The sequence below is a fragment of the Littorina saxatilis genome, linkage group LG13 (assembly GCF_037325665.1).
Source record: "Littorina saxatilis isolate snail1 linkage group LG13, US_GU_Lsax_2.0, whole genome shotgun sequence".
NCBI lineage: Eukaryota > Metazoa > Mollusca > Gastropoda > Littorinimorpha > Littorinidae > Littorina > Littorina saxatilis.
The window spans coordinates 13,482,462-13,505,075 of record NC_090257.1 but is presented as its reverse complement, the minus strand read 5'-3'; the positions used below and the strand labels follow the sequence as shown (position 1 = coordinate 13,505,075).

Genomic DNA, 22,614 nt, shown 5'->3' with positions numbered 1-22,614 from the left:
CCAGGAGCCTGGATTTTAAATAATAATGGAACAGCCCTCGTACACAAAAACAGACCGGACACCGGATGGAGCTTATCTGAGTGCACAGGTCACCTAAGTTTTTTAATTCCCCACCTAACTAACTAATTAAGGACTGTTCAATCAAGTATCAAGAGATGTGTTTATCTTTCTAACTATCTACGCTTTTACTACCTATCTATCAATTGAACCCCTGCTGGTGTTTGAGGTCAACAAAGCCAGCAGCATGCAGGGTCATCCTTTCAAACTGACTGACACTTCTACTCTGGCCTATCTTTACAAAGAAACAAGAATCTCTAAATTCTGTTATTGCTATACTATACTGTCCCTTGGAGAAATGCAAAGCCTCTTGTCTTCTTGTCCCTATTCTAAATCCTAATCTAATCTACCTTGTCTCTTCTCTCTCCCTATTCTAGGGCCCTATCCTATGTCCTCTTCTATTGCCTCTTCTATTCTAACGCTTTTTTTGGTGGTACTTCTTTTTTCACAGTCTTTATACCAATCTGCCTGACAACGTAAACAAACACACAGAAGCTGAGGCAGATTGGCTGACAGAAAAAGAACGATAATTGCACTACTTGCAAACATTACGCAGACAATATAGTTCGCCCGTTTCCCTTAGTTTCACACTTGCTGATCGCAACAAGCGCTCTTTTAGTAACAGTGCACAATATTTATGCAACCTACAACAATATCTTCATCAAATAAACAAAATTTAGAGGTCAACGGTATTGTTATAACAACGAGTAACTTTTTCAAATGGCTCCTCCGCCACAGTATTACTGTGGTGATGTCAGTTGTGTGTTGTGTATGATATTAATGTGGTGATGTCAGTTGTGTGTTATGTATGATATTAATGTTATGATGTCAGTTGTGTGTTGTGTGTGATATTGATGTGGTGATGTCAGTTGTGTGTTGTGTATATTAATGTTATTATGTCAGTTGTGTGTTATGTATGATATTAATGGTAATTGATGATAGTTGTGTGTTGCGTATGATATTAATGTTATGATGTCAGTTGTGTTGTTGTGTATGATATTAATGTTAAGATGTCAGGTGTGTGTTGTGTATAATATTAATGTTATGATGTCAGTTTTGTGTTGTGTATGATATTAATGTTATGATGTCAGTTGTGTGCTGTGTTGACAGGTTTATGAGCACCCAGCAGTGTTCCCGGCCCATGTGATGGACACAGATCTGTGCAAGCTCAGCATTCAGCTCTTCAGGCAGGGCCGCGACTTTGTGGACCGCAAGGACTCCGAGTGTGACAGCAGAGTATAGCTCTCTGTCTCAAACCTTCTAATGACTACAACATACCAAATGGAGCAATGTATGTGACCTGATTCATTCAGCAAAGCACGGGGAAGAGATAATTGTGTGTGTGTGTGTGCCTGTAAGATGAAGACAGGTGTTGGGACCCACAGTGTATAGCTGAATAAGGGTCAGAACAACAAAACCATTTTCTCAACATTTGAATGTACCTTGTCATCCACTAAACATGGTAAGTAAAATAGACGATTTTCAGGTGTTGTTGAAGCAGCTTCCAGATGATAACTCTTTGAGAGGTACAAGACATGCTGGCGTTTTTGACTGTAGCATACAGTGCTACCTGATAGGACGCCCTTGGGACCAGCCAAAGCCAGGTGTCCTGTCATGACAGGTAGATTTTGGTCAAAATAAATGACAAAGGGACAAGACAAGGTGTCCTTTCATGGGAGGGGCCGCAAGTCACAGGTAGCACTGTAGCACTTACTCATAGGTTCAGTCACGCTGACTAAAAAGTGCATGCAAATCAGCTCTGTGTACGCTGAAGACATTACTGCGTGTAGCACTCGTGTAGCACTCGGCAAGAACCAGACTGTGGACTTACAAGCATGAAAACGTCAGGGGAATGGTGGGTGAGGGAGTGTGTGCCCCTGACCCTGCAACTTTTCACATGGTTTTAGCCTGGCTTGTTCCCATGCCTGTCTACCATTTGCTGAGAGTTGAAAAAAAGGCTAGACTTCATTTGCAGTTTGTTTCACCAAGAAAAGACTGAACTCGTTTGTTTTAGAGTGGCTGTCTTTAAGTTTACAGTGGTACCTGTGAGGAAAAGACAGCTATCTAGTCAGCCAAGTGTTCGTACGTTAATTAACGGTGGTTGTGTCATGACAGGTATAGCTTGGTTAAGATAATACACAGCCAACAGAAGATGTCCTTTCTTGAGACTTGTCCTCCCATGGGAGCAGCCTCACATCACATGTACCACTGTGTGTTCTGAAAGTTGTGAAAAGGTAAGACTTCACTTCCACCTTGTTTCATTAAGAACAAATGCAGCCAGGAATGTTGAGTGGCAGTCTGAGTTTACCAGCTAACTGAGTTGACTTTGTTGTTTTCAGTTCGCGACAATCAGATACATTAATTCAAGTATTTGGGGTTATTCCTGTTCACTTTTCATGTGCAAAATGTCTCCTGCAAAATATTTTGACACACAGTTCCAGTGTACCACAGAATGATAGAGAAGATTTTCAAGGAAGTGAATTTTTCTGGATAAGAACATCTCAGTTTCATTGACATCATTGAAATAAAAATGACTGGTCTGTGAAAGTTTGCTACAGACCTGTAACTGTTGCTAGATAACATTCACATTATCTCAAGTGCTTGTTGTTGTTGTTCATAATAATTGTACATGAAGCACACTTTTTTTTATGCCGTGTGATGCCTGTAATGCCTGGATGATGCTTTCTGTCATGGTTGGCTTTGTCATTCGGTACAGTTGTAACAAGCCGGTAATGCCTGGATGATGCTTTCTGTCATGGTTGGCTTTGTCATTCGGTACAGTTGTAACAAGCCGGTAATGCCTGGATGATGCTTTCTGTCATGGTTGGCTTTGTCATTCGGTACAGTTGTAACAAGCCTGTAATGCCTGGATGATGCTTTCTGTCATGGTTGGCTTTGTCATTCGGTACAGTTGTAACAAGCCGGTAATGCCTGGATGATGCTTTCTGTCATGGTTGGCTTTGTCATTCGGCACAGTTGTAACAAGCCGGTAATGCCTGGATGATGCTTTCTGTCATGGTTGGCTTTGTCATTCGGCACAGTTGTAACAAGCCTGTAATGCCTGGATGATGCTTTCTGTCATGGTTGGCTTTGTCATTCGGTACAGTTGTAACAAGCCTGTAATGCCTGGATGATGCTTTCTGTCATGGTTGGCTTTGTCATTCGGTACAGTTGTAACAAGCCGGTAATGCCTGGATGATGCTTTCTGTCATGGTTGGCTTTGTCATTCGGCACAGTTGTAACAAGCCGGTAATGCCTGGATGATGCTTTCTGTCATGGTTGGCTTTGTCATTCGGCACAGTTGTAACAAGCCTGTAATGCCTGGATGATGCTTTCTGTCATGGTTGGCTTTGTCATTCGGCACAGTTGTAACAAGCCGGTAATGCCTGGATGATGCTTTCTGTCATGGTTGGCTTTGTCATTCGGTACAGTTGTAACAAGCCTGTAATGCCTGGATGATGCTTTCTGTCATGGTTGGCTTTGTCATTCGGCACAGTTGCAGGTTTTGGGTACAGTTCTGTTTGACAAAGATTTGGATTTTTTTCTCTCTAAAATGTAGCGGTCATGTCAAGTTGTCAAAACTATGATTATCAGGCAGCGAGAGAGAGAGACTTTTGTCCCATTACTGCAAACACAACATTGTGAGAGAACAGCGAGAGAGAGAGACTTTTGTCCCATTACTGCAAACACAACAGTGAGAGAACAGAGAGAGACTTTTGTCCCATTACTGCAAACACAACAGTGAGAGAACAGCGAGAGAGACTTTTGTCCCATTACTGCAAACACAACAGTGAGAGAACAGCGAGAGAGAGAGACTTTTGTCCCATTACTGCAAACACAGCAGTGAGAGAACAGCGAGAGAGAGAGAGACTTTTGTCCCATTACTGCAAACACAGCAGTGAGAGAACAGCGAGAGAGAGAGAGACTTTTGTCCCATTACTGCAAACACAGCAGTGAGAGAACAATGAGAGAGAGAGACTGCAATTTGTCCCATTACTGCAAACACAACAGTAAGAAGTTTGGTGTATCAAATATCACATTGCATTTGTGTTCAGACGGTTTTGAACATGTGCAAAACGTGTGCAGATATGAATACAGTGTATTGTGTTTTATTGACACTTTTATTGATTCTTGTGTCATTTTACTGTTAAATTGAATTGTTTTATTGCAAATGATATAAATGTGTTGCAAAAGTCTTACATATTGTGAGCGTGTTTTGTCAGTAAGTCTGTGAGGCCTGTGAACATGGTTATTATGATTCTCATTAGATTTCTACACGAGGAATTGAGCCAGTCTATTGCTTATCTGCAACACTGTGCAGTACTCAACAGAACAACACTGCAATCATAAAATGAGAGACATGAGTGCTAAAAATGAAAGAGAAAAAAATAAAAGCTTTGAAACGATCAACGATTAAAACTGGGATCAGTGGCGCATGATACTTTAGGGGAAAGAAATTAAACAAAGAGGTAATTGTACTAAGTTTAGATCCCTGATAGATTACTTGTAACATACATATTACATAAAAGAATGTGTCATAGGTATATCTCCTTCTGTTATAGGTAGGAAATTAATATTTTGCTGTGAATGTGTGTCCCTCACTTCAAAGCTAGTGTACACACCAAATGTCACCTCAATCAACCCATTACCACCAGAGATCTATAACTGCTGACAGAAGGACAAACAAACAGGCAGACCTAGACAGACAGTGAAACTTATCTGTCAGTCTCTATCTCTCTTTCAAACACACACACACACACACACACACACACACACACCAAACACACACCACACACACACACACACACACAAACACACACACAAACACACACAAACACACACACACACACAAACAAACACACACACACACACACACACACATACGCTTCAAACCTACAGAAGATTGTTCATAAGCGTTGAAAAAGTGTAATCAGAAGCAGTCCAAATCATCATTACTGAATTCTGCAATACATCCTGAAACAAGCAGTGGCTCTACACATTCATGTCAAACAAATAAGTGAATCATGAGATGTGGATAGCAAAGGGCGCTGACGAAGGGTAGTTAGGAGAGGGTAAACCGTAATTTTTGATTTTATCCTTGGAAAAGTAGACAAAATATGTTTATTTCAAATTCACAAGTACCAAGTCCACTCTGATGTGTGTGTGTGTGTGATACTTTTGTTTGAGGCATTTTAGCATCTAACAAAGTTTTTTTTCATGTACAAGGAAACAACTAGCGCTTTAGTTAATTCAATGTCCATTGCCTTTGAATACATAACACAGAATACATGTACTCACAACTAAGATTTGCCTCAGTATTCATGTTCTCTGAGCACATAACAAAGTATTCCTACAGTCAGTATCCATGTTCTTTGAGCACATAACAAAGTATAGCTACAGTCAGTGTTCATGTTCTTTGAGCACATAACAAAGTATACCTACCGTTAGTGTCCATGTTTTTTGAGCACATAACAAAGTATACCTACAGTTAGTGTCCATGTTCTTTGAGCACATAACAAAGTATACCTACAGTTAGTGTCCATGTTCTTTGAGCACATAACAAAGTATATTTACAGTTAGTGTCTATGTTCTTTGAGCACATAACAAAGTATACCTACAGTTAGTGTCCATGTTATTTGAGCACATAACAAAGTATACCTACAGTCAGTGTCAATGTTATTTGAGCACATAAAGTATATTTACAGTTAGTGTCTATGTTCTTTGAGCACATAACAAAGTATACCTACAGTTAGTGTCCATGTTCTTTGAGCACATAACAAAGTATACCTACAGTTAGTGTCCATGTTCTTTGAGCACATAACAAAGTATATTTACAGTTAGTGTCTATGTTCTTTGAGCACATAACAAAGTATACCTACAGTTAGTGTCCATGTTATTTGAGCACATAACAAAGTATACATACAGTCAGTGTCCATGTTATGTGAGCACATAAGAAAGTATACCTACAGTTAGTGTCCATGTTCTTTGAGCACATAACAAAGTATACCTACAGTCAGTGTCAATGTTCTTTGAGCACATAACAAAGTATACCCCCCCCCCCCCCCCACACACAGGTTAGGGGGAAGAATTTACCCGATGCTCCCCAGCATGTCGTAAGAGGCGACTAACGGATTCTGTTTCTCTTCTTACCCTTGTTAAGTGTTTCTTGTTTAGAATATATTATATAGTCAATTTTTGTAAAGATTTTAGTCAAGCAGTATGTAAGAAATGTTAAGTCCTTTGTACTGGAAACTTGCATTCTCCCAGTAAGGTAATACATTGTACTACGTTGCAAGCCCCTGGAGCAAATTTTTGATTTGTGCTTTTGTGAACAAGAAACAATTGACAAGTGGCTCTATCCCATCTCCCCCCTTTCCCCGTCGCGATATAACCTTCGTGGTTGAAAACGTTGTTAAACACCAAATAAAGAAAGAACAAAGTATACCTACAGTTGTCAATGTTCTCTGAGCACATAACAAAGTACAGGGTGGTCCAAAAAAACGCCCTATTTTTTTTTTGATCTCATTTTTGACTGTGAAGAGAGATTTAGAAAATTTCTTCACCAAACAATAGTAGAATGATGGCAAATTATGTCTTGCAAATTTGGTAGAAATTGGTTTGTACTTAATTGTTGATAATCTGCTCTATCCAGGGCCCTCTTCGTAGAACTGCTGCAACACGAACGTTGAAATTGTCCATGACTCGTCCAATCATGTCAGCTGTCAGCTTGCATGCGCCTGATTTCTCTTCTCGTCCTTTTCCATTCAGCGTTCATGACCTTTGAGCACACCACAGAGTTGACCTACCACCATACAAGAATGATTTGACTTAGTGTCCATGGCCTATAGCACACCACAGAGTTGACCTACCACCATACAAGAATGATTTGACTTAGTGTCCATGGCCTATAGCACATCACAGAGTTGACCTACCACCACACAAGAATGATTTCACTTAGTGTCCATGGCCTATAGCACATCACAGAGTTGACCTACCACCACACAGGAATGATTTCACTTAGTGTCCATGGCCTATGGACTCAGTCGGACGATACTGGAAGGGGATGTCCAGATGACCCAGTTTCTCTGCGTACACCCTGTTGAAGATTTCATCCTGCTCCACCGTGAACTGGGTTCGCCAGTCGCCAATCTCCCCTGCAACATATAAAGTGCATTGATGGGGCGGGGATATAGCTCAGTTGGTAGCGCGCTGGATTTGTATTCAGTTGGCCGCTGTCAGCGTGAGTTCGATCCCAGGTTCGGCGGAAATTTATTTCACAGAGTCAACTTTGTGTGCAGACTCTCTTCGGTGTCCGAACCTCCCCCCGTGTACACTACATTGGGTGTGCACGTTAAAGATCCCACGATTGACAAAAGGGTCTTTCCTGGCAAAATTGCTTAGGCACAGTTAATAATTGTCTACCTATACCCGTGTGACTTGGAATAATAGGCCGTGAAAGGTAAATATGCGCCGACATGGCTGCAATCTACTGGCCGTATAAAATTTCATCTCACACGGCATCACTGCAGAGCGCCTAGAACTGTACCCACGGAATATGCGCGATATAAGACTCATTGATTGATTGATTGATTGATACCAATCTTTGGCTAATCTTTTCATCAACAACCATGCAGGCTGACTGGTCAAGAATATTATCAACATCGCTTTTGTCCCTGTCATGATTGTCGCCCTCAATATCCTCCTCCTCTTCCTCCTCATTGTGATCATCGTTGTCATCGACATCATCATTATCATCTTCTATAGATCTACAACAACAACCCTAACACACACACACCCCTCCCCCAAAATTCACACACACGCGCACACACACACACACACACACACACACACACACACACACACACACACCGTGAGGCCATAGCTATACACGTACAGGTACATAGGCTACACGTCTTGGCTACACGTCGTGGACCTAGATCTCTCTATTACCGTCACGAGCCTACCTTTCCTGAGCAGGGGCGAGATGTGGCTGTTGATGGAATAGACGTCCAGGTGGTTGGTCATGGGGTTGGTCTTCATCTGGCCGAAACTACAGTGCTCAGCGATGTGTGACAGAAGATCAGTGGACAGCTGGCCTTTCCCCACGAACTGGGCAAGTTTCTCTAGCTCCGCCAACGTATTCTGACAGATGGAGAAGAAAACAATGTGCAGAGGTTTGTGCAATGACTGATCAGATTTTAAAAGTCGTAAAAAAAGCCCACTCCTGCAAAAACAACGGAGTTGCAGCCCACGACGGGTCTCAGAAGAAGAAGAAGAGATGTGAGATTACTGCACAAGTTTTAACACCTTTGTTGAAAAGGGATGTAAGTAACATTCGGAACTCTCAAAAGGGATGTAAGTAACATTTGGAACTCCCAAAAGGGATTTAAGTAACATTCGGAACTCCCAAATGGGATGTAACATCCGGAACTCCCAAATGAAGGCAGGATTTTTGTTATGAAGGTTGTAGAGGTTGCATTGTATACATGTGTAAGTATAGCGTCAGTATCACACACACACACTCACACACACACACTCACACACACACACTCACACACACACACACACACACACACACACACACACGACACACACACACACACACACACTCCCACACACTCCCACACACACACACTCACACACACAACACACACACACACACACACAGACACACCCACACACACACTGTGACAGAGTTGCAAACCACCTACCTCTTTCAGGTGCTCATAATACATGAGGTAGACGTTGTCACGGTTCCGCTGCTGCCACCAGCTAGCCGTGAAATCAAACCACGACCCGTGATCCACTGAAATCAAAAAGTAGCCGGAACATAAACAATGATCCGCGAACCTCTGAAAACATAAAGCAAACGGAAGATAAACAATGAACCGTGAACCACTGAATACATGAAGCAAACGGAACATAAACCATGATCCGTGAACCACTGAATACATGAAGCAAACGGAACATAAACAATGAACCGTGAACCACTGAATACATGAAGCAAACGGAACATAAACAATGAACCGTGAACCACTGAATACATGAAGCAAATGGAACATAAAAAATGAACCGTGAACCGTCCACTGAATACATGAAGCAAACGGAACATAAACAATGAACCGTGAACCACTGAATACATGAAGCAAACGGAACATAAACAATGAACCGTGAACCACTGAATACATGAAGCAAACGGAAGATAAACAATGATCCGTGAACCACTGAATACATAAAACAAACGGAAGATAAACAATGATCCGTGAACCACTGAAAACATAAAGCAACTTGTACTGACAGTAAATCTCGATCCTAACCCTAACCCTAACTACATAGAACAAACTGAAGATTAACCACGGTCCGTGATCCAATGAACACCTAAGTAAAGTAAAGATAAAGCATACAGCGTAATCCACTAAAAACATACAGGAAATTAAAACCTGATCCGTGATCCTCTGAAAATACTAAAGCAAATTGAAGATTAAATCACACAGCGTGATCCACTGAAAACATAAAGCACATTGAATATAAGCCACGTGACCATCCGCCGTCATACACAGAATACATAAAAGAAGTTGAAACCACACACCGCTATACTTTGAAAACATAAAGCAAACTGAATTTTGAAAACATAAAGCAAACTGATTGGTTATAGTCATGATCCACTGACAACATAAACCACACTGAACATAAACTCCCTAACAATCCGGGATCCACCGAAAGCATCGAGCAAACTGAAGGTAAACCACGATGTGGGCACCCCTGAAAACACAAAGGGGAAAAGACCAATTTCTGAGATGTCCGATTTATTTTTACAGCGAGCATTTTCGACGTTTCAGTCAAGAATAATAAAGGCACACTCATTACTTTATTGTGAATAATGATTCAAAAGAAGAAGAGAAAATCCAACTGACCATGTCCAGCAAGGAACATGTCGAGGAAGTCCGGCCAGGTGCCTTTGAACTGTCCGAAGGAGGAGGAGCTGCGATAGAAATGGAAGTACGAGGTACACACGTCTTTCGGGTTGCGGAACAGCACCACAATCTGAAACACACCGCACGTGATCACTGGTGCAATGACACAGTAAAAGAGGATCATGACCGCCCGGCTTGTGACCAAGAGAAGTGCGTCAGCGGTTTATTTCCAGCGTTGAATGCATTGAGCATCATATTAAAGAGCACCCAAACAAAATTGTATAGTTTTTAGCAACAACAATAACAATAACAATAACAACACTTTATTGTCTATCAAAATATTACATAACAAGAAGGGCAAAGCCCATACGACTCACATGCTTGACCTTGACCTTTACATGACCTTGACATTCAGGGTCAAGGTCAAATAACTAAACCTAGCAATGACATCATACACTAAGAACTGCTTTACACATTTTTCCTACCAAAATACATGTGACCTTGACCCAAGGTCAAGGTCATCCAAGGTCATGCAACACAAAGCTGTTAATTCAAGACATAGGAAGTACAATGGTGCTTATTGGCTCTTTCTACCATGAGATATGGTCACTTTTAGTGGTTCACTACCTTATTTTGGTCACATTTCATAAGGGTCAAAGTGACCTTGACCTTGATCATATGTGACCAAATGTGTCTCATGATGAAAGCATAACATGTGCCCCACATAATTTTTAAGTTTGAAACAGTTATCTTCCATAGTTCAGGGTCAAGGTCACTTCAAAATATGTATACAATCCGACTTTGAAGAGCTCCTGTAACCTTGACCTTGAAGCAAGGTAAACCCAACTGGTATCAAAAGATGGGGCTTACTTTGCCCTATATATCATATATAGGTGAGGTATTGAATCTCAAAAACTTCAGAGAAAATGGGAAAAATGTGAAAAATAGCTGGTTTTTAGACAACATTTATGGCCCCTGCGACCTTGACCTTGAAGCAAGGTCAAGATGCTATGTATGTTTTTTGGGGCCTTGTCATCATACACCATCTTGCCAAATTTGGTACTGATAGACTGAATAGTGTCCAAGAAATATCCAACGTTAAAGTTTTCCGGACGGACGTCCGGACGGACGGGGGGTACTGCGTAAGAATAGTGAGGTTGCGGGGAAGACGCCCGACAGCTCAGCACGACGACAAGTGATGGTGACCTTCTTTTTTCCCTCTCACACAGTCGGGACGGGGCCTTTGCGAGCCGTTCCCGCCGGAAAATGGAGCAATTTGTCGTCGTCGCAAAAACGGAAGATAGAAATTGGTCTTTGCTGAGGGCCCCAAAGGGGGGGGTATCATCACGATCACGGTAAGGGAAATTTTAGCTTTCACGATCACAGTTACCTTGATTTTTGTCAATGATCACCGTAGTCAATGATGAAAACAAATGACGATCACGATCACGAGACTTGATTTTTTTGTCATCACGGATCACGGGCAAAGTCCCATCACGATCACAGAAATGGAAATTTCGGCAATCACGGTCACAGAAAGGTCAAAAAACGCCAATCACGATCACGATTTTAAACCCTTTGGGGCCCTTTTTGCTGTCAAGCCGAGTTCACTTTAATCAAAGTATGTGTTATGGACATATAGATTGTTCATTTTGCAAATAGCTTTTGAAGAAAAAAGAAAAAACATCTTTGATAGGCGTGGATTCACAGTTTGTTTTGTCGGGTACCATCTCAGATGCTCATAAGTCTTCTCAATGAAGCCGCTATAAACTGTTTGCGCAGAAGACGGACGCGTCCTGAGTAAAAAACCAAGACTAGAGTGACGTCACTTTTCGGCTCAGCGGTCCGGGACGCGCGCTGAAACAACACCGGCAAAGGCGAAATTTTGTGTTTTTTACGTCCGGGCCGAACGTAAAATACTCGTTTTATTCTTAACTTGAGATGTTTGGATGGTGCTTTCTTCTCTGTTTAAGTTTCCAGTTTGTGATCGGCTAAAAGGCAAAACCATGTTTTTGAAGGGGAAAATAGTTGAGTTATAAGGGGTTCATCAATGACACACACACACACACACACACACACACACACACACATCGCTACGGCTACTTGTTAGAAAAAATTTAATGAGAAAAAATGTAGTCGAAACCATTTTGTATGTGTGTTGGTTTTGTTAGTTGGATCGGTGGATAGGGGTTTGCGGGGGTGGCTTGGGGGTGGGGGGAGGGGGGGAAGGGGGTGTGGAAGTTGAGATGGTGATCCACTGGGCTCATTGAGGAACAGTCACCTTGCAGAACTTTCACTTTCTATGAGTGTGTTGGGTACACACACCACAAAATTCACAAAGAACATAATTTCGGTCTTATTTTATTTAAGCGACATTCACAATACATTGCACAATTGTTACGATTGCTCTACAGTTTTCAAATGAGCACGTTCCTGTGTAGCATCGAGAGTGTGTAACTAAATTTAACATCATGCCCGTATGTGTTTTATTTGCGGAGATGGGTTACAATTGTAACACCTACTTGTAAACTACTTTAGGAAGGGAATTATAAAAAGTTTAGAACAAGACCGAGAGTGGTAAGTTTCAAAGTAATATTTTAAAATATAATCTCCTGGTTTGTTTTACATGTTAATTATATTTTTAAACTGTTTCATATATCATGAAGTATGTAAATTGTATTGTTCATGAACAATAACGTGTTTAAGTGGAACATGCTGCGAATAAACGTGTCCTTTTCTCGTTCAAATAGCTGTAAAACAAGGAAAAAGATTCTTCCTACAAACTTCTACACGTGCTTTCGTTTATTAGTTGTTGCTTCCAAGCACGCCTCGGGCTGTTTTGATTGTACTTCACTGACACACTGGCAAACGCTACTTGTGTCAGTACGCGCGATGACGCCGAACGACAACACACCTGTCTCGGTTCAGTCGTCGTTGTCGGTCCCGTCTTCCCCGCAACGTCCAGGGCCGGACTACCGGGGGGTGGGGGGGGGGGGTTGCGCAACCCCCCCTAGCCTAAACATGTACCTCACTTATTTAAAACATTTTTTATTATTGTTTATTTTATGCCGTTTCATGCAAGGAGCGACCATTTTCCTATCCGTCAGAATATGACCTACCCACTGGCAACCCCCCCTCCTCCTGATAATGTCAAATACCAGGGGCAGATCCAGGGGGGTTTCCGGGGTTTCCGGACCCCACAGGCACACTCATTACTTTATACACTCATTACTAGCATAAAAAACAAAAACAAATTTAGGAAACCAAAAAAAGAAAGAGAAAAACATATTAAAATAAAAAAAAGACTCATGGCTCAGATTGCTCCATTTTCCTTGATTTTTATCAACATTAATTTGTCTTCTTAAATTTACTTTTTGGAAGGTGTATTAGGGGACGTTTCTTGGATCAGATTGCTCCATTTTCCTTGTTTTTATCAACAATTCCCGGGGAGGGGGTGGATAAAGAGACCTTGCAGTTCTTCTTGTTCGTTTCCATAGGCATGAAGCTGTGCTGAAGGTGCGTTTTTAGAACTCGGGGAGAGTCTATTTTGTTAGCTAGGTCAAGGCCGTCTTCCCCGAGGACATCGTCCTTGAACTCGATGAACGGTGACCTCAGATAGACAGGGGTCGAGGTCGCCCGAGCAAAGTCCCCGTCATGCATGATCAGCCAGAGAATCTCCTGCAGCCACGTGGTCCCTGAATGATAAAACAAAGAACATGACGTGCCTTACATTAACGGATAAAACTGCACGTCTGACGCGCATGGTAAAAAAAAATACAATACCAGCAAATACGTAGAAAAAGGAAAATCAATCAATCAATCAATCAATCAATCAATCATGAGCTGCACGAGCAAACAAGGAAAGAAAAAGAAGCATGCTTCTCGTCATTCTGGCTGTGTTAAGGAATGAATGATGTAAGTGGACGTCACTTTGATATATGACTAGTACTTGTGAACCAAAGTATCGACTCACCTGCCTTGGGATACGTCACGATGAACACGTCATCCTCTCGCACCTGCAAGTCCTTCACAGCGTCCAGCGCCCCGGGTGGACTGTACCCGAAAAACAGAACCCCTTTGTACACGTGTTCTCCGGGTAGCTTGTGCGAAAACGACTTCTCCATGTCTGTCTGCAGGCTTTGGCAAATATGAGAATGTCACACTCAATAGAGTATCTAGGGTGGTGTAAGCGTATATGTTGGGCACTGAAGACACTGAACCTATAAGCAGACAAAACAGAGGAAACGATGTGAAAAATGTCTCTTTGTTTTTTTGTGTAAAGTCCTACACGATCATCGTTCCAGTACACAAAGCAACGCAACAGCGATAAAAAGACTCTACAATGCCGCCGCCAAATTTGATAGATACAAAGTCATGCAGGTTGATGAGCGCAGTGGCGAACTCAATGAAGTTGCTGGTTGTATATCAGTTTGGAAATATCTGCGTTGCCTATATGTTTATCACAACTTGGTAGTAATAGCCTAAGTCAGCAGAGATATCTGACCGCAAGAAGCACACCAAAATTCACACAACTTCTCTGAAAGACACGGTTTCAGCTGAACTGGTGAAGTCCAAACCTCCACATTGATCATGAAAATCCTCAAACTCTAGCCGTAGGCTAGATAAACTCTCTTTTTTTGCACAACTTCTCAGGCACTGTCAGTCTTCTAACATTTCATAATTCTTATAATTCTAAGAACGTCACAGCACGTCCTTTTCACGGAGAGACAGGCGGTGAGTGTGGACACACCACTGAGATCACATGCACGTGCAGCGCGCACACATGCGCTCAATTCGCGTAGTAGCTCTGTGCACCACTATAGGCAGCGATAGCATCAGGTCACCGGGCTGGTCGTAGGAGTGAGAAGTATGGAAGTGTCGACCCAATCAAGCACATGCGTTCTTCGTGTCTGTGAATAGAACTGGGACGACGGCTTTGTTCAATGAGTTCTGCAGTCTGGCATCGCCCGCTCTCAGAATCGACGCCTTTGTATGAGTTCTATCAAGCTCATCCGGCTGTCGACGGATGGAATTAATCAAACGTTCGCAGAGAGAGAGAGAGAGAGAGAGAGAGAGAGAGAGAGAGAGAGAGAGGGGGGGGAGAGAGAGAGAGAGAGGAGAGAGGGAGAGAGAGAGAGGGGGGGGGGAGAGAGAGAGAAAGAGAGAGAGAGAGACAAAGACAGAGACAGAGAGAGACAGAGGCAGAGACAGAGAGAGAGAGAGAGACAGAAAGACAGAGGCAGAGAGAGAGACTGAGAGAGAGAGAGAGAGAGAGAGAGAGAGAGAGAGAGAGAGAGAGAGAGACACACACACACACACACACCACACACACACACACACACATCGGACCCCAAGCTTTAGGCATTTTGTACGAGTGCATGTAATCTAACTATACATGGAAGTTTTAATGTATTCACGAAAAGACAGCTCTTTCTGCCTCACAGTCAAAGTTCTTATCAACGGCCAAGCGCCGATGCCAGTAACTAACGACCAAACCTGAACTGAATCCCAATCTTACCGAACAACCTGAAATGAATCTTAATCTCACTGAACAGTGCATGTGGTAGAAAGGATTTCTAAGCAAACCATTACACAACGCCTGAAAATGCCATACAGTGGACGCCCCCCTTTTGAAGATTTATCGGATTTTCTCTTCAGAAAAACTTGACATGTACTTCCGTATCTAGACTTTCTCTCTGTTGGGGGGTAGGGGGGGGGGGGGGTGTCTACCGTAAGCTCTCCACCACTCGCATCAACAGTTAGGGTCATGGTGGAATCGAGACAGCGGAGTGGGATGCAACTCGTGATGGTCACGCACATATCTTAAAGTGTGTTTTTCCTTTCATAATTACGTGTAAGGAAAAAAGACGTTTTTGTATTGTCTACTTCGTGAAATGTATGGTTTGATTTCAGTAAAGGAATCTTTGCTGTGAGATTCATCAAATAGAGTACATAATTAATATTGTATCTGTTCTATTATTTTTGTAGGCAAGTTTGTTGGTTGGGTGGTTTGTTCAAATGTAGGCCTTATCTGCATAAACAGTTCAGTATAGAAGTCAGCGAATGCTTCGCATAACTAAGATTTATGACAGTTCAATAAAAACTAAAGCCCAACATTAATGCAATTTTATTCGGCCTTTCGCGTTCCCATAGAGACGCGAACGTGATTTTTCAAGTTTCTAAACCACTCTACCTCCCCCAGGTTTCTGTAACAGTGCGATCGCTAATGGGTTATCATCGATCATACCCGTTCCAAAATCAAAGAGGAAAAAAAAGCAGACGACACATTCCTGGTCAAGCTAAAAGCCCGGATGCTGGCAGGTAGTTCACCGGTCGTTCCCCGGGGCCAGATCGATGGCTTTTAGCGGTGTAGGAACCGGGGCACGGTGGGGAGGGGGGATATGTGTGTGTGTGCGCGTGTGTTTGTGTGTGTGTGTGTGTGTGTGTGTGTGTGTGTGTGTGTGTGCATGTGTATGCGTGTACGTGTGCGTGTGTGTGTGGTCTGGCCATGCTTCTTTTATGCAAACTCACCTCGTCAGCTTTAGGTGAACGTAAGATTTGAGAGAACATTCAAGTAGATTTTTCCACGGTCCTTTCTCTTCTAACGCAATCTTTGTTTGATCTAGCCTGTAAAAACAAGGCGAAGAAGACTTTGTCATCGTCTTATTGAGATCTTTCGCATCTGAATTGATTATATTTTGAGACATATATATATAGAGAGAATTATAACATCTTACTAGCTGTGTACCTATTTGTTTCGACAACATGCCTAAAAAGATTAATTTTGTTAAGCTTCCCATAGACACAGAAACATAGGCAAAGATCACGCACGCACGCACGCACGCACGCACGCACACACGCACACACACACACACACACACACACACACACACACACACACACACACACACACACACTGACTAGCGCAGTTATAAATGTCAGAGGATTCGCAGCCCCTGCCCCCCCCCCCCCCCCCCCCCCCCCCCCACCCCAGCTTCTCCCTTGGACGTTCTGCTTGTTCAGGATTCAGGAAAGCTTCCCGGACCTCGTGTGAGTATTTTTCTACGCCCCTGACTTGTGCATTAAGGGCTTAGGTCTGAGACCCTGGGAAGTTCTCACTTTGATGACGATCTGATCAGTGGATTCACCCTCCCCCCTGATCAATTTTGCTTGTTCAAGAGTCACCAAAGCTGGCCGCACGGCCTCCTCCGAATCTCTTCCAACGCCAATAATTACTTGTGTACCGAGGGCTCAGGTCCGAGATCCTAGGGAAGAATCACGTAGATGACGATCGAATGTCTGCTGCCTGAAAATTGAAGAGCAGAAGAGTGTTCAAGTTCCTGCATACAATTATTATTATTATTATACCGAGCAACAAAAGAAATGCAAATGATCTTGAGAAATAAGTTGAATTCACATTTAAAAGGTGAAACTGACCACGGAACGAATCGAAATAAAGGTAACATTGTACTTCAGAATGGCATAGCCTTTCGTTGTCATGGGCAACGCAGGCCTCGCCGGAAGGTCAGTATGGTGTGTGACCCCCATCGGTGCTGGTGACAGCCTGACATCAGGCCATCGGCGCCTCATAGAGTTGATAAGTTTAGTCGTTGCCATTGTTCCGACCAGGACCAAGACTGTTGAAAAACACAGGTCCGAAAGTTTGGTTAAGGCCAATTTTACCGCGTACCATCACGTTTATGGGCATTGTGTTCCATGATGCAGGCATCAACACAGCGGAATTCACCTGTTCTTCTCCACACTCTCACGCGCTCAGTAACGTGATTGATGCCGCAAGGGATACCATATCAGTGAAGTCAGTGAACATAAGGCCCGGCGCTCACCTAGGGGAAGGGCTCCTAATATGGACCACTTTTTATATTTAGTCAAGTTTTGACTAAATATTTTAACATCGAGGGGGAATCGAAACGAGGGTCGTGGTGTATGTGCGTGCGTGCGTGTGTGCGTGCGTGTGTGCGTGTGTGTGTGTGTGTGTGTAGAGCGATTCAGACTAAACTACTGGACCGATCTTTATGAAATTTGACATGAGAGTTCCTGGGTATGAAATCCCCGAACGTTTTTTTCATTTTTTTGATCAATGTCTTTGATGACGTCATATCCGGCTTTTCGTGAAAGTTGAGGCGGCACTGTCACGCCCTCATTTTTCAACCAAATTGGTTGAAATTTTGGTCAAGTAATCTTCGACGAAGCCCGGACTTCGGTATTGCATTTCAGCTTGGTGGCTTAAAAATTAATTAATGACTTTGGTCATTAAAAATCTGAAAATTGTAAAAAAAAAATAAAAATTTATAAAACGATCCAAATTTACGTTTATCTTATTCTCCATTATTTGCTGATTCCAAAAACATATAAATATGTTATATTCGGATTAAAAACAAGCTCTGAAAATTAAATATATAAAAATTATTATCAAATTTTTTTTTTCGAAATCAATTTAAAAACACTTTCATCTTATTCCTTGTCGGTTCCTGATTCCAAAAATATATAGATATGATATGTTTGGATTAAAAACACGCTCAGAAAGTTAAAACGAAGAGAGGTACAGAAAAGCGTGCTATCCTTCTCAGCGCAACGAATACCCCGCTCTTCTTGTCAATTCCACGGGCACGCGCACTGCCTTTGCCACGGGCGGTGGAGTGACGATGCTACGACTATACGGTCTTGCTGCGTTGCGTTGCGTTCAGTTTCATTCTGTGAGTTCGACAGCGACTTGACTAAATATTGTATTTTCGCCTTACGCGACTTGTTGTTTCATGCTGATAACTGGCTTGTTTTCTTGCGAAGAAGTTTCATTTTGTGTTTGGTAGTCCTTCTCTCTTTGGTTAACCGTTGGGCAGGGCCGGACTAGGCGAAGAGGAGGGAGGGTTGCCAGTGGTGGTCCAGGGGGATGTTCCCCCTGGCGGGGTCAAGTGGCAGAGCCCCTTGAGGGGGTCAGGGGGCAAAGCCCCCTGAAGCTGATGGGTAGGTCATATTTTGAGATAGGAAAATGGTCGCTCCTTGCATGAAACGGCATAAAATAAACAATAATAAAATAAATAATAATAAGTGAGGTACATGTTTAGGGGGGGGGGGGTTGCGCAACCCCCATAACCCCCCCGGTAGTCCGGCCCTGGTTGGGCCTAATTAGAGTAAAATAGCTTTGATAGACATTCAGCAAACATTAAATACAGAAAAAAATCACAAATGGTCCATATTAGGAGCCTAGGTGCCTAATATGGACCACAGTGAAAGCGGCCTTCGCGAATCACTGTAAAAAGCCCCCTATAGTTCAAAATGACATGCTACAACTTAGTGTGCAAGTCAGACTAATTAAATGATGCTTTAGATTTATCTGTTTCGGATTGATGAGAGCATTATTTGGAGCACACCAGGAAACTAAAGAAGCTTATCAAAAACAGAGTGAAAATAAGTGAAATTATCAACTTCCACGAAAAGAAAACTATTTCGTATTTGTTATATTTTTTGAAATCTCGAGGGCTAGTTATATATGGTTATTTTCAGCAAGCTTCTTAATGAATTAATGAAAATAGCCTTTAGCTTTTAATTTCTTCGATTTCTTGAAGGTGGTCCATGTTGGGGGACTCACACATACTTTGAGATATTGCTATTATTTTTGGTTTGCAGTAGAAACTCGGGGTCAAAACTGCTAAAATGTAACAAATACGGTCTTAGCTGTCATATATAGCCATTTTTGTGTGATAAAAGCTTTGGCTGTGGACAGAAACGAGTCCGTTTTAGGCGGCAAATTTAGAGTGAACGCTGCCAAAAGTAAAAACAAGTCGCGTAAGGCGAAAATACAATATTTAGTCAAGTAGCTGTCGAACTCACAGAATGAAACTGAATGCAATGCCATTTTTCAGCAAGACCGTATACTCGTAGCATCGTCAGTCCACCGCTCATGGCAAAGGCAGTGAAATTGACAAGAAGAGCGGGGTAGTTGTTGCGCTAAGAAGGATAGCACGCTTTTCTGTACCTCTCTTTGTTTTAACTTTCTGAGCGTGTTTTTAATCCAAACATATCATATCTATATGTTTTTGGAATCAGGAACCGACAAGGAATAAGATGAAAGTGTTTTTAAATTGATTTGGACAATTTAATTTTGATAATAATTTTTATATATTTAATTTTCAGAGCTTGTTTTTAATCCGAATATAACATATTTATATGTTTTTGGAATCAGCAAATGATGGAAAATAAGATGAACGTAAATTTGAATCGTTTTATAAATTAATTTTCTTTTACAATTTTTAGATTTTTAATGACCAAAGTCATTAATTAATTTTTAAGCCACCAAGCTGAAATGCAATACCGAAGTCCGGGCTTCGTCGAAGATTACTTGACCAAAATTTCAACCAATTTGGTTGAAAAATGAGGGCGTGACAGTGCCGCCTCAACTTTCACGAAAAGCCGGATATGACGTCATCAAAGACATTGATCAAAAAAATGAAAAAAACGTTCGGGGATTTCATACCCAGGAACTCTCATGTCAAATTTCATAAAGATCGGTCCAGTAGTTTAGTCTGAATCGCTCTACACACACACACGCACACACGCACACACGCACATACACCACGACCCTCGTTTCGATTCCACCTCGATGTTAAAATATTTAGTCAAAACTTGACTAAATATAAAAACAGAAAAAGCCTAACGGTTTTGAGGTTTGTGTTTCTGCAACTGTTTTGACATGTGCAAGTTATTCAGAGAGGGTGAATACAGCGCATGAAATTGTTTTGAGCGCTCTAGCGCCGTTAGTTTGTCAGAACAGGAGGTGGTCCATATTAGGAGCCGGTCCATATTAGGAGCCCTTCCCCTATGTAACTACAGCAGGGTCGCACACGCACTGCAATTTATAGAGGTAAAGCACAAAATACACCTGCGCGACTGCCACTACATTACATGCTGCGATAGGGATTATGACGAGCTTGGCCTGGGTTTTTTTTTTTCACGCAACGTGTAGCGGGCTGGGAAGAAAAACAGAAATCGGTGGTGCGGCTGTGCCGCCGAAGAATAGAATCATTCAGAGCGATGTATTTCAAGGGGGGTTTCGGGTAGTGTTTGCTGTACAGAAATCTGTACATGATTTTGTCCCTATTTTTCAACCTGAGCCCCGGAAAGTCATAAATAGACCACAGCTTTAAGGGGAAACTCCACTTGCGCGACTGCCACTACATTACCATCCTGAACTCAGGTCAAAATGAGTTCGGCTCATGCCTTGAGTTTGGCTTGTCTGGCAAGGAAACCGATTGTTTTACATATTTAGAGCTTTTTGTAATGTATTATTGATATAAGCAGATTCGCGATCGTCGATAATGATTTTTCATGGTGTTGTGTAATTTTTAAATTACAAAGACAGTTTCAAGGGAGCTATTTTTTCGCGGCGTGTATGACCTAGCTTGAGAGCTTCAGTCAACGTTTGAATTTTGCAGTGGTAACATCCGGTTTGCTCTCGCAGAGCTGAGCATAATTGTCAAGAAGGATAGAGCAGAAAATATAAACGACTTGGCAGGGATTCGAACTGACTCAAGGCCTCGGGGCTTCGAAATGTCGGGGCCGATGTCTTAACCGCTAGGCCACTTCACCAGTGTTGTCAAAGATTAAAAAAAAATTGATAATTTTATGGGTTTTTTGTCTCATTACCCGCTAAAACGGCTCCAAAAACTGCCTTTTATGCCTGCTGAGAGGATTGACACCTACACCGCTCAGCATGCCATAGCGTCCATGTTAGACAAGATATGTGAACTGACTGATTTGGATGCAGATTTGATTGTTCTGTCTAAGGACTCATGCTAAACATGTTTTGATTTAGTTGTTCTGATTTTTTTGTCGGGAACCTTGATTTTGCGAATTTGATTTGGGGGGGTGTCTTTGTTGTAGGGTCCACTGTATCGACACTACGTCATGTAAACTCAATCTGTTTTCTGAATAATATAAGTTAGGGGAATAAACGGCTTTTTCAGTCATATAATTGGTTTTACGATAAACGGCCTCAGTCAGAAAGATCTGCCCTCAAACGCATCTGTAAAGTTTTTTTAATGACGAGTAGTGTAAGTAGTACTCTGAGTTATAATTATTACTAGTCACGGACGGCCCAAGTTATCTTGTAACGCCCAGTGTCTGATGCATCTCTCAAATCATGTCACCAGTAGAGGTGGGTGGTGGTTTTTTTTTTAACGCAAATTCGGATTCTGCATAAAATGGGTCTTACAAAAAGCCACATTAGCTGTGGGAAATTCATTTATTTCAGTTTAACCTCAGTCAGTCCTCCTTTTCAACGCCGAGAGATCAACACGGTGACTGTCCGTCTGATGCTCTTCTTCTTCTTCTTCCGTAGACGACTGGGTTCTTGCGAACGTCTCAGAGTCCTGCGGTTGAGTCACTGTTACCGAGAGTGGCAAGCTCAGGGAGATTCAGTAATAAGGTGGGGAGGTTAAAACTATGTCAAGTACTATTGTGTCGCTCTGTTTGTGGGAGTTGATCTATAAACAGTCATCTGATTTTCACAGAAGACTATTTAGTTTGTTGAAAAATAATCATTCACAACTCTTAATGCGCATTATCTAGTCAGCTTTGCCCGTAAGATGTGCCCGTAGGCCGAGTTTGCCGGGGAACAAAATAAAAC

At 42.1% G+C, this 22,614-nt stretch overlaps 2 protein-coding genes across 2 annotated transcripts in view; one reads left to right on the top strand and one right to left on the bottom strand.

The window, feature by feature from the left end:
• LOC138983658 (zinc finger CCCH domain-containing protein 13-like) overlaps positions 1-4,253 on the top strand; it is a 55,890-nt gene extending 51,637 nt beyond the window's left edge. The window contains exon 19 of the mRNA XM_070356939.1: positions 1,168-4,253. Coding sequence (XP_070213040.1) covers positions 1,168-1,299 — 132 coding nt within the window. The 3' untranslated portion in view covers positions 1,300-4,253. The remainder of the gene's footprint in view (positions 1-1,167) is intronic.
• A 714-nt stretch (positions 4,254-4,967) lies between these two features.
• LOC138983657 (sulfotransferase 1A3-like) lies at positions 4,968-14,549 on the bottom strand. Its single transcript, XM_070356938.1, has 6 exons — positions 13,945-14,549; positions 13,440-13,666; positions 9,972-10,101; positions 8,769-8,863; positions 8,022-8,199; positions 4,968-7,211 (listed from the first exon to the last, which is right to left on the bottom strand). The coding sequence occupies exons 1-6, from the start codon at positions 14,093-14,095 to the stop codon at positions 7,075-7,077; spliced, it is 918 nt and encodes a 305-aa protein (XP_070213039.1). The 5' UTR covers positions 14,096-14,549; the 3' UTR covers positions 4,968-7,074.
• Positions 14,550-22,614: the final 8,065 nt, after the last annotated feature.